Genomic DNA, 18,336 nt, shown 5'->3' on the forward strand with positions numbered 1-18,336 from the left:
CGCTGCAGTCGGCACCAGTAAGGGCCTTAATTTGGGTGGAAGACCGCCCTGTGTCTTGATGGACAGCCAATCGGATCCTCCGGCTCAGCGCAGGTGTGATTTTTTTGGGTCTACCACTTGATTTTTTTGTTCCATAATGCTCAGGATCTTTCAATGTAGAATGACTGATTTACTGCACCCAACCTCAGCAGCAATGGCACGCCACGACCACGTTCAAAAAGAGAAAAGCTTCTTAGCTTTAGCCATCAAGAGGGCATGACAGTGTGAATGCCTTGACAGAAAATGAACATTTTGAGCAGATTTAGGCTTTTATAGCCTTTCTTAAACTTTTGATCAGGTGATAAACAACCTATTTCAGTTTTTTTTGTTTAAATTACAAGTTCCAAATGTTTTTTGTCCCCCTTCTTGTTTTTGCATATTGTAGCTCTACTTAAAACTTCATTAAGATCCAAATGTGCAAAATTTAAATTCCAGCAATTTTTCAACTGGTCTTAAGACTTTGATCAGGAGTGTACTTGGAAGATGACTGCAGCTATCATTTCCATCATTTTTGATGTATAGAATTCTTTATCACTGGTAGAATTATTTATTAATATTTGCTGTTAAGGTGGTTGCTTTTTAATATTTGTCATGTGCAATGTGCATGCCTTCTAACGATGACCCCTAGTATCTGCAATAGGCGGAACCCATGGAGCAAACCCCTGTGTACCGCCCACACCCCCGCAAAAAAGATAAATTTTAATATAATAAAAAAAAAGTAAAAAATAAATAAATAAAATAAATAAATAATAGCATGCACACACACATACACTCGCACATGCTCACGCATGCACACACACACTGAGACACAGTGGTCAACTGCCCGATACCCAGAAGTCTCGCTGCCGGACGTCCCCCGCCGGGGACCCAGGGCGCAGCAGAGTAGGGGACCAGACACACAAACCAAGGCGCGGAGAATGCGGACCACCAGGGAGCAGGAAGACCCCAGGCCATCCCATCCCAACTGCAGGATGCTACCAGCAAGGCAGACAGAGGAGCTGGCAAAGAGAAAAGCCAACAAATGAGGAAGCAGGCGGGCAAACGGGCGAGCAGCCGGGCAAACCACCACACAGCGCCAACCGACACCCGCAGGGCAGCAAATCCCGGAGAGGGAGTGGGAGTGGGAGTGCCGCACCCCCAAGCCCCAGTTCGACCAAGCACCAGAGCAGAGAAGGCAAGACCAGCAGCAGACCAGCCGCCGGACCCCACCACCCACGCACCGGAGTCCCACCCCTGACAAGCTCGCAGACAGACCGGGGGAGGCAAAGATGCAGACAACGGCCCAGCAAAGCACAAAGACCAGCGGCGAATGTCCAAGCGCCCAGCAGAGCACCACCCCCCAGAGCACACGCCCTCCCCCCACCGCCCGTCACCCAGGCCCAAGGTCCCCGCGAGCAGGACCAAGCCCCACCCCACCAGACAGCCCGACGCCTCGGCAGCCACCACAGCGCAGCAACCACAAGCCACCACGGCGGCATGCGGGCCATCCGTAGTACCGGCACTGCCCCCCCAGAGACTGCCAAATCCGCACTAACAGCGTTGAGGTGCCCACGGCCCAGGTCAGTCCCAGGGAAGCACCGCAAGCCGCCCCCAGGCGCGAGCCCCAGCATCAACAGGCCCCAACGGGACACCCTAGGGAAGGGCAGGCGAACCAGACAAAAGCATCCCACCGCGAGCCACTGCGCCGCGACGGCCAGCGGACTTTTGTTTGTAAGCTGTAAGTAGATTGATGTGCAGAGCCTTTCGAAGTAATGCCTAAATCGTTCTTAGACATGGAGAGGCTTACTTTTGTTATTATGTTATTATGTAAAGACAACACTTGATTTTACATGCATAAATTGAACAAGATCAACTGATTATTTGTGTTTGTGTACATAATGTACATGTTTTATTGGGACATTGTTAACTTTAATTAATGTTTGTGTTCCTGTTGATGTGATTTTGTTTTTACATTTTCTTTTCCTTCTCTCTTTAGAACGGTCTTGAAAATGCATGGGCAAAGTATGTTCAGAGTTTTTTTTTTGTAACTGAATAAATACTGCTCTTGTGATTTTCATCTGCTACCTTAATTGCAAAGATTCAGAAATAGGGAGGATATTCTGCTTTACAATGGATTTATTTGACTTCATTACATATAGAGAACATACAAATCCCTGATTTTTAAAATCACAAATATTAAAATTTGCTGATTTAGTAAATTTTCAAACCACTAAAATAATGCATAAAGTTAATAACCTGCTACCCAAAAATGTCATACAAATACTTCTCTACAAGAGAGGTGAAATATGACCTTAGGGAAAAACTAAACTTGAAACAATTATATCCGAGAACAACGCTAAAAACCCACAGCATTTCAGTATGTGGAATCAAATTATGGAATGGATTGAGTAAGGAACTCAAACAATGCACCAACATGAGCCCATTCAAAAACAATACAAGCAGTTGATGTTTGCAAAATACAAGGCAGAAGAATCTCGAACTTGTTTTGTTATGCTTGTCTCTATTTATTATTATTTATTTATTTACTATACTGATTATTATATTCATTGTGAAAAAATCTTAATAATTACCTTATATTGTTACATTACATTATCATTGCTCTATGTATTGAAAAATCACAAATGGAATACAGGAAGTGAATAAATGTACTGCACAAGATGTGGAACTGATGGGGGGTAGGATTAAATAAGCTTTGCTTCTTCCTACTCCTTTTGGACATGTGGAAATGTGAATTGAATTATGTGATGTATTCAATTGTAACTTGCATGCATGTTCAAATAAAATTACACCATTACAAGTACAGCCTAAAGTGCAAGCATTTATAACCGGCTTAGCAAATGGGAGCAAGTACTACATTTTAAAAATGATAAAAATACACCTGTGAATATTCTCATTCATCCAGGTCATTGGATTCTCAGGGCATTAAATCGATTGCAACTGGACTGTTCAGGTTGTCTTAGAAGACGTTTCGCCTCTCATTTGAGCAGGCTTCATCCATTCATGGTGAACTTGCAACTGGAACTGACCTGTCTTTGGTGAGAGTGATATAAATTTTGCACCCTGCAAAACATGACACAAAAAATATTTGCCGGGGTAGCACGTTAAAACGCTTTAATTTAAGATGGCATTTGAAGAACAAACACTTGACGGAGTATGGCGAGTTTTCGAGGCTCAAGATGTGATCGTCAGTCAATTGGCACCTGTTGTAGCCACCGCTGAACTCATCCGACTAGATAACCAGCCTCTATCAGCGGTGGAAGACACCGGGTTTGCCGATTGTGCTCTCACTTGGAGCCCCGCTGCATGATACCTGGAAGTCCTCTCCTTAATAAAGGAGTCTCGTCCTCTCTAATTTTCACCAGTGGTTTATGTTCTCTTGAAAAAGTAAGTAAAATATGTTTTTGTTTAAATGGTGATTTTATGGTTTCCTTTTTCATATCATATAGCCAATAGTAGGGGTGCAATCAGGAATTCCGGGCCCCATGAACTTAAAAAAAATTAAAATAATTACCTATTTTTGGGCCCCCTGGCAGTCAGGGGACCTTGGAATTGTCCTAACTTTTTCCCCTTATACGGCAGTTCTGGCCAATAGCAGTCATCATACATAAATATAAAAATGTACACTTAATCTATGTCATCGGTATCGACCCATTTCACTCATGGATGATCGGTATCATAATCGGCAGCATAAAACCCTGATCGGAGAATCCCTACTTCTAAGACAACATGAACAGTCCGGTTGCAATTGATTCAATAACCTGAGAATGAAAATACAGTTTGTACACAGCACTTCTGTGACGTCACGAGCCGTGATATTTATTATTTGTTACATTTATGAACATAAATCAATAACCATACTTCATAAAATATTTGTCAAGTTCATTTAGACTTATGCCAGCCTGCACTTGAAAAGGCTGAGAAGATGGTAAAAGACGCTTCATCAACTCGACCCCAGTAGGTTTTCTTGAGTTTTATTTCACACTTCAACTATTTACAGGGACACAGGTTAGGCTGATAACCTTGAATCAAAGAGGAATAGCACGAAATGGACACTCAAGACTAAACACAGTTGTAACTTAGGATCAATAATAGCTGTGACATCCCAGTGGTGTCTCTGGTCTTGTTATAATTGTTGGAATAATCGGGGTTAGGGTTATATATGAGACATATGATGTCTCATATGAAAGGCACGGTCCACTTGGAAACGTTCCTGAGAAGTGTTATCGGGCAGATTTCATCCACCCACATAGAGGAGGTTTTTGACAACCTCAGCCCCAGAGATATGATAGCCCACCGCGGAGTCCCCAGGCACTGCTTCCCGATTGGAAGACGTGTCGGTGTGATTGAGGTCAAGGTCAAGGTAAACTTTATTATCCCCAAGGGGCAATGTCTTCTACAGCCAACAGTATGACACAGACAACAAACCAACAATAAATACAAAACCAACATAACAAACAGTTATTCAGCAGAACAGTGGCTGGTGGGACCAAAGAATTCCTCATCCTATTGGTCCTACATTTAGGAACACTGTATCTGCGCCCCGATGGAAGCAACCTGAACTCATCGTGCAGGGGATGAATGGGATCAACAAGGACCGACTTTTCAGAGTCTGCCTCTGATCCAACACAGTTTAGCCATTAAGTGTGGTGACAGCAATTCTGCTGCAGACTTTAGTGCCCTGCAACCTGTTCCTCTTTTTGAGGGTGAGCAGCACATACTAGCTGACAAAAGAAAACGTCAGCACTGTTTCAATAAAAAAAAAGAATAAAACATTTTCATAAAAGTGTTATCCACTTTAAAACTGCAAAGCTTCCGATAAAAATACATCCTCTGATGAGCTTTTTTACATATAGCATCCACCTGAGACTCAAATGCCTGTGGTCCAGCACCGTTGTCAGATGTTTGTACTGCTGAACCACCTCAACAGCCTGCTTTATCACAACAACAGGTGTGTGTCATAACAGCTGTTATGACAACAGGTGATAAGACTGTAGGATTCTTCCTAAAATCTACAATCATATCCTTGGTTCACATTTAAGAAGGACGTGCTACACCAGTCCTTAAACTCAGACACTACAGAGTCGTCATCCCTGATCAATCACAGAGTCATCTGCAAATTTGAGGATATGCCGCCCCAGGTATCTCCCTGGCACTCATTGGTATACAAGACAAATAAAAGAGGTCTTGAAGTATTCCTTCCACTGGTCCACAACATCTCGAGTCGAAGTCAGCACACCATACCCACCATAAACGGTGTTGACCGTGCACTGCTTACCCCTCCTGAGATGGCGGATGGTAGTCCAGAATCTCTTTGAAGCTGCGCTGTCACAAAGAAAAACCCAACAAAATGCTGGCTTTTCCTTAGGGCTGCCGAAAATAATTTGTTAATGGCGGTAACTTTTTAGTTACCACATTAGTTATATTACAATGTTTACCGTAATTAACACATCATGTCAAGCCACACCTCTCTGTTATGAAGGCAGACTGAGGTGGAATGTAGCATCCCCACAAGTGTGGGGACACAGATTTACAGTCTGACGATCTTATAACTTTATTCTGACCTGAACATGTCGACAGCAGTGCAATTCCAACACCATATAGGTATGTCCAACTCACAAACACGTCTCTAGTCTGACACTTCCTCATTGTCGCTAGACGACAGCGAGGGGCATTCATGGACACTCCAAACATCACAACATTTTCATTATGTCTGTATGTGTGGTCTAAATAAACAGAAAGACAAAGAGAAACAATAAGCGGATATTCTTATTACTCACTAACGTAACTCTTGCTGCAGAAGTACAATTTGCTGCATTTAAGTATACTTGGTTATCCCAGAAATTACATCTACACTCAAAACGTGGATTCAACCTAAATTACAAGGGAAAATAAAACAAAGAATCCCGCACAACTTTTAATGTAAATGTGATTTAATTACCCTTGTCAACTTTTAGCAACCACAGAGTATGTTTGTTTGACAGAAAACAGCCATTTATAAATCTAGGTGCTAAATGGCAAAATAAAAATCCAAAGAAGTATCGATACAGGGGTAGTAAATAATCATGCAATCTGAGTAACAGGGCAGTCCTCTGGCTGGTCCAAAAACAGAGTCTGAAACATGTGGTTGTAAAAGTCTGGGTGGTAGAGGCAGGCCCGGGTGCAGTCTGGACTAAAGTTGAACTCAAGAATCTGAGGAACCATGACACGCTGACCTGTACCAAGATTCAAACACAAAAAGCATTAAGAACTAAATATTTAGAAAACATAGCCACAAGTATTTCAACAATGACAATGGCAATGATCAGCAGTCTGTGTCCTTCGATCAGTTATCTCTGGAAAATGATGTCATCGTTCATTGACAATAGCTGCGCCGATTCAGCTCAGATGGTAAGAGTAATTCAGGCTTTCAAAGCAAGCATTTGCAGAGATTGGGCAAAACCGCTTTGATTTTCTCCATAATTTTCAAAAGGAAAGTTCTAGATCATCATAGGAAGAACTGGCTTATGACTTCTGGGGTCGTAGGTTTACAAAGTGACATGGTGAATAAATGCGCTTATAGTGCCCATTAAAAGGACAGATAATAGTTTCCATTTTCAAGTATTTTACAAGTATTTTACTTTATTTCACATAGCCATTATCTGTTCTGTTGGTCTTGTTAATAAAATTGAAATGAATATTAGATCCCTTCTATTTGTCGTCATTATTGCTGCCATGACAGCTCCTCGGCCAGAGTGAAATCCTGTGAAATTCGCCTCTCATCGGAGAAGGTTTCATCAGTTCATGTTCAGAGACTGGGTGAGACACACACAATATGTGTTTTATATGTGACCACTACCACGGCCACCCTTAAGGCATCACACTTGTGTGGCCTTGCGAGGGTACTGAAGGGTACATGGGAGTTTGAACAACTGGTCTACATGTGCTTTGTGGGCTTGAAAAAGGCATTCGACCGTTCCTCGCGGTGTCCTATTGGGACTATGGAATTGGTGGCTGACTACAACGTGCTATTTGGTCCTTGTACGACCGGAGCATCGAGCCTGGTTCACATTGCCTGCAGTAAGTCGAGCCCATTTCCGGTGAACATTGGCTTCTGCCAAGGCTGCCCTTTGTCATCAATTCGGTTAACAATTTTCATGGACAGAATTTCTAGGCGCACCCAAGCCGTCGAGCGAGTCCAGTTCGGGGGCCCTAGGATCTCATCTCTGCTATTTGCAGACAATGTGGTCCTGATGGCCTCATCGGGCTGTGACCTTCAGTGTTTACTGGGGCGGTTTGCATCTGAGTGAAGCTTCTGGGATGAGCTCAGTCATCCGGGAGGGGCTCAAAGTAGAGCCACTGCTCTTTCACATCGAGAGGAGCCAGTTGAGGTCACTCGGGCATATAGTCCGGATGCTTCCTGGACGCCTCCCTGGTGAGGTGTTCCGGGCATGCCCAGCCGGAAGAAGGCTCCGGGGAAGACCTAGGACACGCTGCAGGGATTATGGCTCACAGGCGGCCTGGGAACACCTTGCTGTCCTCCCGCTTGAACTGGAGGAGGTAGCCGGGGATCAGGAAGTCTGGGCTTCCCTACTGAGACTGCTGCCCCCACGACCCGGACCCGGATAAGAGAAGGAAAATGGATGGATGGATGGACTTGAGTGGCACGATCTTACCACTTTGAGTAGTATTTCTACACAGTATTTCATTTCTATTTGCTCCCATGTTCACTTGACACCACCCGGGTTGCAACTGAAAGAATAAAACAAAAATGGCCAAATACACCTTTAAATTAAAGTATTTTAGAAATGTATAGTTCTAATGTACAGTGTAGGCTGATGTGATGTGGCAAACCTACGCATTTACATAGTTAGTGATTTTCTGCCAGGCTTCAGTCCAGCATTTTGCAACTGCAACTGCAACCATGCAAATACAGTATCTTTATATTCTTCATACTTAATATCATAGATTGTTCTTTCTGAAAGGGGCCGCATAATAGTGGTTAGCATGTTGGCCTCACAGTCAGGAGATTGTGAGTTTGTATCGCCATTGGAACATCTATGTGTGGAGTTCGCATGTTCTCCCCATGCATGTGTGGGTTTTCTCCGGGTACTCTGGCTTCCTCCCACATTCCAAAAATATGCTAAGTTAATTGGAGACTCTAAATTGTCCATAGGTATGAATAGGCCTGTCACGATAGCCTCATCTTTGATGTGGACTTCCTCTAAGCAGTCACAATCAGGGATGTCAAACAATAAACGACATCTGCCTCATGTCAATGTAACTGAGGGTTTCAAGATGCCCGCTGATGTTGTGGTTTGGTGTTCGGAGTAACTAGAGGACTGGAGACACGGCTGTGAGATGCAAGTTTATTCATGTACTGTATACAGTGTACATCTCATTTAGAAAGTCAAGAGACCTTCTCAACCCACACAACACGGCTTTGCCTTCAAAATAAGAGCTCTGTGCACCACATCCTGTTTGCTGTTAACTAAAACGGTGTCACAAAAAGTAGATTACACCAGCATTGAGGCAGCAAACAAGGTATACTAGTGCTAATACGGTATCGCAACTCAAATATCCAGCTAATGTTAGCCCGTATACTTTTCATAAACAAATCTTTTACAAGTTGTTTGTTTGATATTCTGCACCCAGGTTAAGTACCTGCAGCATCACACACTAATGCATAAACAACAGCATATGTGCAAATGTCTTCAAAAGTAAACCTCTTTTGTGAAAGTGTACTCCCGTGGAAGTAAATTTCACGACATTTGTATTCAAGTTGAATGATTTGATATTAATACACTGGTTGAAAATAGCCCTGAGATTCATCGTAAAGTTGATAAAAAAGTTCATATCATTAAAAAAAAAAAAAAAAAACATGGAGAAGTTCAGACATTTCACCCAAAAAGAACTCTGGTTTGCGCCCTCATTTAAACCATGCCAACGTTAAAGACCCTGCCTCTTAAAAGCATCAGAACCGATAACTGGCATTGAAACGAGGAATCAGAATCTGAAACGGTGTCTCTCACATTCAAACGATGCCCAACCCTAATCCTGAATAAGGAAAGGCCCCTGACAGTACTTTTTTTAGATGCATGCCCAAGTACATGCCAAAAAATGTCTTCCAGGTGAACTCAGTGTAACACATGGAAGGAAGACAATCGTCGGCATTTCGGTTTGTCATTTTTCAATTGTGCAAAAATCGGAAAAACAACTCGTGCAACAGACCGTCGCACACATTGTGAATGACTATCATTCAAGGTGTTTTCCTGGAGGGACTGGTAAACTCTTTGACAGACTGCCATTTGGATGGCTAAACAACCTGGACTTGACTCTATGACATGCCATGTGACAGAAAAAATTATTTGTTTGAGATCTGACCTAACTCTGATTTCACTGAAGACAAACGTTAAGGCAGAAAGACTCACATTTGCAATAAAGGTGTGGAAAAACCTCTCCAAAGAGGGACACTAATGTCCTTTAGGCAGTCATTGAAGACAAAGTATTGTCATCCAAGTATTAAAAACTATACTTATAATCATGCCAAGTGTCTGAAAGATGCAGTATTTTGAATTTGATTTTAATTAATGAACGGTCAATGCCATTTTTTTGTGAAAGCTCTTAAATTAAATCTGATTGTCTAGACTTCAATCACATGTTGACTGTTTTATAACAAATCCATTGTAGTTGTGTACTGTGGTAAAACGATAAAAGGTCACTGCCCAAGTACTTCTGGACGTACCCAAATAATGCCTGACTCAGTCATTCCAAGATCATCAGTGACATCATCAGACATCAAAGCTTCTTTGTATGTTTCTATTACAGCTATTGTATGCACCAAATACTTACCATTGTCCAGTATTTTCCACTTGAGCATGAGGTCCACAGCATAGATTGCCCTGGAAGACGGGTATGGACATATACCATATGGAGCAGGTCGAGAACAAGCAGCTTGGAAGACAAGCTTGAATGATTCAAACAACTTTGACTGCAAAAAGAAAGGAAGTAGAAATGATGTTCAGGATGTTTACAAATGATAGTTAAAAGTCTTTACTGCTGGCTAGGCACTATATGAATGGATTAGATTTATACCCAAAATACTTAACAGTGAAACCCTTTATGCACACTAGTATTGGTAAACTATCAGTAGCCAGAGCATGCGGTAGACTGATGAAAATGTTACCAAGTCACGTCAACGGCCTCATCGACCACCACACATTTATTCACACTTACAGACCCGTGTGGGTCTGTTGGCAAGGTGGAGGCACGGTACTGCCAATCCTCTGGTTTATGGACGACCTGCTAAATCACCTGAGCCACTGCCACACTACTCTACTCTACTCAATGTGTACAGTATACTGTATGTACAGTGTTGTGAAAAAGTGTTTGCCCCTTCCTGATTTCTTCTTCTTTCTTTGTTTGTAACACTTAAATGTTTCAGATCATCAAACAAATTTACATATTAGTCAATTACAACACAACTGAACACGAAATGCAGTTTTTAAATGAAACTTATTGAGGGAGAAAGAAAATCCAAACCTTGTGTAAAAAAGTGATTGCACCCCATAACATAACTGTAGTTTATCACACTTTTCCATTCCATTTTCCTCCGCTTCGCTTCGCGGGGGCAGCAGTCTCAGTAGGGAAGCCCAGGCTTCCCGGTCCCCGGCCACCCCCTCCAGCTCCACCCGGAGGACACCAAGGCGTTCCAAAGCCAGCTGTGAGACATAATCCCCGCAGCGTGTCCTAGGTCTGCCCCGGGGCCTTCGCCCGGCTGGGCATGCCCGGAACACCTCACCAGGCAGGCGTCTGGGAGGCATCCGGACTAGATGCCCGAGCCACCTCAACTGGCTCCTCTCGATGTAAAGGAGCAGCGGCTCTACTCTGAACTCCTCCCGGATGACCGAGCTCCTCACCCTGTCTCTTAGGGTGAGTCCAGCTACCCTACGGAGGAAACTCATTTCAGCCGCTTGTATCGCGGTCTCGTTCTTTCGGTCACGACCCAAAGCTTGTGACCATACGTGAGGGTGGGAACATAGATCGATCGGTAAATTAAGAGCTTTGCCTTCCGGCTCAGCACTCCCTTCACCACGACAGTCCGGTACAGCGACCACATTACTGCAGACGCTGCGCCGATCCGCTTATCGACCTCACGCTCCAACCTTCTCTCACTCGTGAACAAGACCCTGAGATACTTGAACTCCTCCACCTGGGGCAGGACCTCATTCCCAACCCGGAGGGAGCAATCCACCCTTTTCTGACTGAGAACCATGGCATCAGATTTGGAGGTGCTGAGTTTCATCCCAGAAGCTTCACACTCAGATGCAAACCGTCCCAGTAAACGCTGCAGGTCACAGCCCGATGAGGCCATCGGGACCACATCATCTGCAAATAGCAGAGACGAGATCCTAAGGCCCCCGAACTGGACTCCCTCGACACCTTGGCTGCGCCAAGAAATTCTGTCCATGAAAATTATGAACACAATTGGTGACAAAGGGCAGCCTTGGCGGAGGCTAACGTTCACTGGAAACAGGCTTGACTTACTGCTGGCAATGTGAACCAGGCTCCTGCTCCGGTTGTACAAGGACTGAATGGCACGTAGTAGCGCACCACCAATCCCATACTCGCAGAGCACCCCCCACAAGACACCGCGAGGGACACGGTCGAATGCCTTTTCCAAGTCCAGAAAGCACATGTAGACCGATTGGACAAACTCCCAAGTACCCTCCAGTACCCTTGCAAGGGTGTAGAGCTGGTCCAGTGTTCCGCGACCAGGACGAAAACCACATTGCAATTCCTGTAGCCGAGGTTCGACTAACTGTCATATACCCTTCTCTCCAGCACCCTGGAATAGACTTTCCCAGGGAGGCTGAGGAGTGTGATCCCCCTGTAATTGGAACACACCCTCCGATCACCCTTCTTGAAAAGGGGGACCACCACCCCAGTCTGCCAATCCAGAGGTACTGTTCCTGACTTCCACGCAATATTGAAGAGACGTGTCAGCCAAGACATCAACATCCAGAGCCTTGAGGAATTCAGGGCGAAACTCGTCCACTCCCGGAGCTTTGTCAATGGGGAGCGTTTTGACTACCCTAGTTACCTCAGCCACGGTGATAAAACTGTCCGCGTTTGTTAGTTTATCACACATGAGTTCAAATTCTCTATCCACAACTAGGCCTGATAACTGCCACACCTGTTCTCAATCAAGAAATCATAAATAGGACCTGCCTGACAAAGTGAAGTAGACCAAAAGATACTCAAAAGCTAAACATCATGCCGAGATGATGATAAATAAATGAGACAAAAAGTAATTGACATGTATCAGTCTGGCAAAGGTTATAAAACCATTTCTAAAGCTTTGGGACTCCAGCAAACCACAGTGAGAGTCATTATCCACAAATGGTGAAAACATGGAACAGTGGTGAACCTTTCCAGGAGTAACCAAAATTACCCCAAGAGCGCAGCAACGACTCATCCAAGAGTGGACAAAAGATCCCACAACAACATCCAAAGGACTGCAGGCCTCACTAAGGTTAGTGTTCATGACTCCACCATAAGAAAGACACTGGGCAAAAACGGCCTGCATGGCAGAGTTAAAAAGGCTTTTCATGCCTGAAAACCCTCCAATGTGGCTGAATTACAACAATTCTGCAAAGATGAGTGGGCCAAAACTCCTCCACAACACTGTGAGAGACTCATTGCAAGTTATCGCAAACGCTTGATTGCAGTTGTTGCTGCTAAGGGTGGCCCAACCAGTGAAATTTTTAGGGGGCATTCACTTTGTCTCACAGGGCCATGTAGGTTTGTTTTTTTTTTCATTCAAAAAGTTTCTTTTCAAAACTGCATTTTGTGTTGTGATTGACCAATATTTAAATTTGTTTGATGATTTGAAAAAATTAAGTGTAACAAACATGCAAAAAACCCAAGAAATCAGCATAGGGTCAAACAATTTTTCACACCACTATGTATAACATTCCATTCAAATTTGTCTTGAGCCAGATGTTGTAGCCAATTATAGACAATAACCAATCTTTCTTTTTTCCAGAAAGTACGATTCTTGACAACGCAGTTGTATGACTGTACAAAATAGTAATTTCTTTGATGATGCTCAGTCAGGATTCAGGATGTATGAAAGTACTAAAACAGCAGTAGTGAAAGTCTACCTTCCTGTTGAACAGTGTTTTTGTCAATGGTGACAATGACTAAATTACTTCAGTGAGACGGTGATGAGCTAAACATGCCTCTTTGATGACTAAAATGTGAGTCGTGTATGAGTTTTCGTTGACAAGAGACGGGACAAAAATGTTAGTGGGCGGTCTATGAGAAGTTTAAAATGCATAACATTTCTGCCTATTGTGCCTTTAATCCGTCAGTCGAAAACTAAAACGCATGCAGTGCACTTAGTGCTCAACACACCAATGGACGGTGACAGTAGTCACACACATGGCAGCGCGAGCACTTTTGGTTGGAAACGCCACACTCATTTGTGGATATACTTTAATATAATCCATCCGAAAGAAAAACGGAATGCATTGTGCAGAGAAACGGCATTAACATGACTGCAATCTCAAGCAGACATGAAGTTAACAAGATGTGTTAACATATCATATACATACCATGTTACTTGACAATTGGCTTGTGATAAATTTCATAGTAAGCCTAATGGGCGCCACACGGGAGGCGACAAATGACTGCGATTGGCAAAACTCATCGCCATTGCAAAGCAAATCATGCACACGGGAGGTGACGAGCGTCTGTGACCAGCTCCGGGAAATCTGACACGGCAAGTACAGCATACTGATTAGCATCCTGTCCACTCAGTGGTCAATCAATGAAACTCCTGTTGATTGGTCCTCGTATGTGTATTCATATATTTGAGCCTATAAGTACAATGTGATCCTACTTCAAAAAATCTTAAATAATCTTGTGCACTAAATTCTACTTTTTCATACCCTCCACGACCCTAGTGAGGACAAGCGGCATAGAAGATGAATGGATGGATGGAAAACTCCTTGAATAGGCTGAATAATCTTCGCGTTGTTCAAATAAAGGGCAAAATTAAGGTGACACTGATGCCCAAGATGAGTGAACTTCTGACTACAACTACAGCTTTATTAAACTGCCTCCCCCTTTAGGATAGATTGTAATCAAGAAAAAAGTACAATGATGTCATTATATTATAATACAATCCTGATCAAAATTTAAGGCCAGTTGAAAATGGCAAGAATTTAGATTTTGCACTGTAAGGAGGTTGTAAATAGAGCTTAAAAATGCAAAAATAATTTGCCCTTCAAAAGCCAAAATGTGGATTCACTCTCATTTCCTGTCAGATATTCATACTGTCATGATCCTGATGGCAAAGGCTTTCTCTCTGAAGGCAGTCGGATTGTTGAGCTGCTTGCAGCCCCCAATTGTCATTTGAACTTTGACAGTCATTTGAAAATTCTTCAAAGATCCTGACTGTTATAGAATAAAAAAAGTAAAATCAAAAAAATTTCACTGGCCCTGAACTGCAGGATCCTAATGCTTATCCATCAAGACACGGGACGATCCTCGGCCCAAATTAAGGTTGTTACTTGTGCCGATTGCAGTACAGTAACCATCAGATGGCATCTGCGAGGGAAGGGTTTTAAGAACAAAAATCGTCTCCTTCAATGCCACAAAACTGCCTGTTTGGAATTAGCACGAGAGCACCAAACATGGGAATTGAAAGGTGGAAGAAAGTGTTATTCTATAATGGAAAAAATGTACTTTAATTTGATGGTCCTGATGGCTTCCAACATTACTGGCATGACATGGAGATCCCACCTGAGATGTTTTCCACATGGCACAGTGGATCACGATCACGATCTCGGGTTCTTTTTCCTTCAAGTTGTGCAGGGACGTCAAATGACAGCTGGCTTTGTGGAGATGTTGCAGGAGGCATCCCTCATGACTGAAGGCCCTCATCTGTGAGGTAATGACTGGCTTTTTTTTGGCCATCTTCACCACATGAAGCAACAGTCCCACTAGCCTCCCGAAAACACTAGCATCAAGTATGCCATTTTTTTTTTAAAGAATTAACAAATATTGTTATTTCTATTTAAGGGTTGTTGTTTTTTTGAGCTATGGTCTTAAACTTTTGAACAGCTGATAAACAACCTACAGTATTTCAGTTTAATGGTTGTTTGCAATAAACTGCTTACTTAATTTTTTTTTTGTCTCACTCCCATTCTTCTTTTTGCATTTTAAAACTCTAGTTACAACCACTTCAAACTCCAACAATGCAAAACAAAAAAAATGTTTCAAATTTTTCAACTGGTCTTGATTGATCAAGAGTGTATAATATTCTTAGATAACTTACTTCTACTCCCTTCCAAGGGTAGTCAGGGTACTGCTTTTCAAACAAAGGGATGAAGTCATCGTAGTGGACCTACAGATACAAAGAGACATTAATTCACTGTTAACTAATTTTTACAACTGGACCAAAATTACAATAACTAACCACACCACGTATATGATGTACAAAATATCTTTGTATAGTACTTCAAATCAGCACTAGCACATAAACAGCATCTATATAGGGAAACCTGACACTGTGTCCCCTTAGGTACTAATAATATGCGATTTCTTCTGGCATTGGAAATAATAATATTCCTAACAACTAACAACACACACAGGCATGTGATGTTGAAAATATACTTGTATAGAATTTCCACTCAGTAGAAACAAAATATACGGTAAAATAATCTAAACAGCATTTTTATACGGTAAACTGACATGGTGAAAATTAAGTAGATCGTTGTACAGGTCAGCTGTTGGTTCCTGCTTCGACCTTCCGGCCTGTCGCACCTCCTCTGGTGCCAATGCGGGCAGCTGCAGGGTCGTCAGCTGGAGGCCGCCGTTCACAGATGTTTCGCCCCCTATACCAGTACATCTCCCGGCGGGGGGGCAGTGGCATATGGGGACGTCTCCCCGCCACTCCCTGCAGCTGCCCTCAAGGGGGTGTTAGCCCCCATCCTTTTTCCTTCCTCCGAAGCCACAGCCAGTAGCTCGCCTTCTCAGCTTCCTCTCCCAGCTCCTTCAACGCTTTCCGCGGGCTTGTCCCTGTCATCCCAGCACTGCGGAGCAGTTGGACTGCTGTCTTGCCAACAAAGCCCCTGCTTCCGACCTCCACAGGGTGTACCCTGGCTCTCCAGCCAGCCTCTCGGCACTCCGCCGCCAGCTCGGAGTATTTGAGGTGTTTCCTCTCGTGGGCTGCTGTCATGCCCTCTTCCCACGGGATGGTTAACTCGATCAAGTGGACTGATCTCTCCACCGCAGACCACATGACAATGTCTGGTCTGAGAGTAGTTGTTATGATCTCTCTCGGGAACACCAGTTGTCTTGTGAGATCCACCAGCATTTGCCACGCCTTGCCTGGTCTCAGGATGGTAACTCCCTGCGTGGGTGCTCTGCGCATTTCGCCTGGCTTGACGAAAGCAGCTAGCGCCGGCCTTACCTTTGTCCGGGGGCGGTTTGCAGCCACCCTGCATCTTTTAAGGTGCTTTGCCAACTTGGCTAGCACCTGGTCGTGGCGCCACCTAAACCGTCCCTGGGTCAACGCCACCTTGCATCCTGATAGGATGTGCTGGAGGCTATCCTTGGTGGTACTGCACAGCGGACAGCCTACCTCACTCCCGAACCACTGAGTGAGGTTCCGGGGGCATGAGAGGCTGTCGTAGGCTGCTCTGATCAGGAAGCTTAGTCTGCTCTGTGGTGTCCTCCAAATATCTGCCCAGCTGATGCGCCTCTGCACGGTAGCCTCCCATCGTGTCCAGGCTTCTCGGATGCCCTGGGATATCGCCTTTATGTGGAAGTGCTCCTGCTCCACCCTGGTGACTTCGTCCACCACCATGGTCTTCCTCTGCCTCATGGTAGCTTTGGACCAGAACTGTCGTGGTGCTGCCCAGCCTAGGCCAGTGCGACCTGTCTTTGTGTTGCAGGCTGGAGATGGCATTCTCTACCTCGGCATGTGCTTTCCATTTACGGCCTGTGCGGATTGGGACTTTTGCACTCCTTATTAGATGGTCAGCAGAGTCCTTCATCTCAAGTACAAGGCGTGCCTTCTCCTGCTTGTACCCGAGACTGATGGATTTCAAAGGGAGCTCCAGCATGTTCCATCCAAAGAGGCCTGCATCTGAGAAGCAGCGAGGTAATCCCATCCACTTTCTGATGTATCTGTTGGTTAGGCTGTCCATCTTGCTGACCTCTGAAATGGGGACCTCGCAGATCTTAAGTGGCCACATCACACGTTGGTATAGTGTGTGCTGGTAGCACCACACCTTGTGCTTCCCTGGCAGCTGGCTTTGGTCTATCCTTGCCAGCCCCTCGGCAAGTTGTTGTTTGGCCTGCTTTCCCATCTGTCTGTCAGACAAGTCCGCAAGTGTACTGCCTCCCCAGGCTCTTGAGTGGCTTTTCAGCGAGCTGTGGAATTGGCTCTCCTCCCGCCACAAAAGTGGTCTTGACTTGGGGGACTCCTTTCCTTATTGACAGACTTCTTGATTTTGCTGCCTTTATCTTCATTCTTGCCCATGTGATCAACTCATCAAAACTCTCAAGGAGTCGTGTTGTACATGGCGCCGTCTGAAGGATGGTCGTGACGTCGTCCATGTAGCTCCTTAGTGGTGGGAGCCTCTCCCCTGATGGTAGCCTGACCCTCCAACGACCTGCCTGGCCCCTCTGAGGATGACTTCGAAGGCTGTCACAAACAGGATTGGGTAGATGGCATATCCCATGGCGATTCCTCGTTCTAGCCGTTGCCATCCAGTTGTGCAGCCTTCCAGCGGAAAGCACATGTGCAGTTTGTCAAAGTATCTGGTGATGATGTTCTTTACACACTCTGGAACATGGAAGAAGTCCAAGGCGAAGTCTATCAACTTATGCGGCACCGAACCGTATGCGTTTGGGAGATCTAGCCACACAACATGAATGTCCCGCTTTTCCCTCTTTTCCTGCTGGATTTGTTCGCAAATCATGGAGGAGTGCTCAATGCATCCAGGGAAACCAGGGATTCCAGCCTTCTGGCAGCTTGTGTCGATGTAATCATTTGCCATGAGGAAGTTGGTCATTCTCCTGGCCAGGATGGAGAAGAATATCTTCCCCTCCACGTTGAGCAGGGCAATGATTCTAAACTGGCTGATGGTACTGGAGTTTTCCTCTTTTGGTATGAATACACCAATTGCTTGCTGCCACTTTGTTGGCACTTGCTGGCTCCTCATGAGTCTCCACAGTATCCTCACCACTTGGGGGCAGTTCTTGTACAGCTTATACGGGAGCCCGTTGGGCCCGGGGGCTGAC

The 18,336-nt window shown here is 44.5% G+C and overlaps 1 protein-coding gene across 1 annotated transcript in view; it reads right to left on the reverse strand.

The window, feature by feature from the left end:
* Nucleotides 1-1,720: 1,720 nt before the first annotated feature.
* ttll12 (tubulin tyrosine ligase-like family, member 12) overlaps nucleotides 1,721-18,336 on the reverse strand; it is a 78,333-nt gene continuing 61,717 nt past the window's right edge. Inside the window, exons 12-14 of the mRNA XM_054800179.1 lie at nucleotides 15,362-15,430; nucleotides 9,868-10,006; nucleotides 1,721-6,251 (exon numbers count right to left, since the gene is read on the reverse strand). Of these exons, the coding sequence (XP_054656154.1) occupies nucleotides 6,100-6,251; nucleotides 9,868-10,006; nucleotides 15,362-15,430 (360 nt within the window). The 3' untranslated portion in view covers nucleotides 1,721-6,099. The remainder of the gene's footprint in view (nucleotides 6,252-9,867; nucleotides 10,007-15,361; nucleotides 15,431-18,336) is intronic.

Source organism: Dunckerocampus dactyliophorus, chromosome 15 (assembly GCF_027744805.1).
Source record: "Dunckerocampus dactyliophorus isolate RoL2022-P2 chromosome 15, RoL_Ddac_1.1, whole genome shotgun sequence".
NCBI lineage: Eukaryota > Metazoa > Chordata > Actinopteri > Syngnathiformes > Syngnathidae > Dunckerocampus > Dunckerocampus dactyliophorus.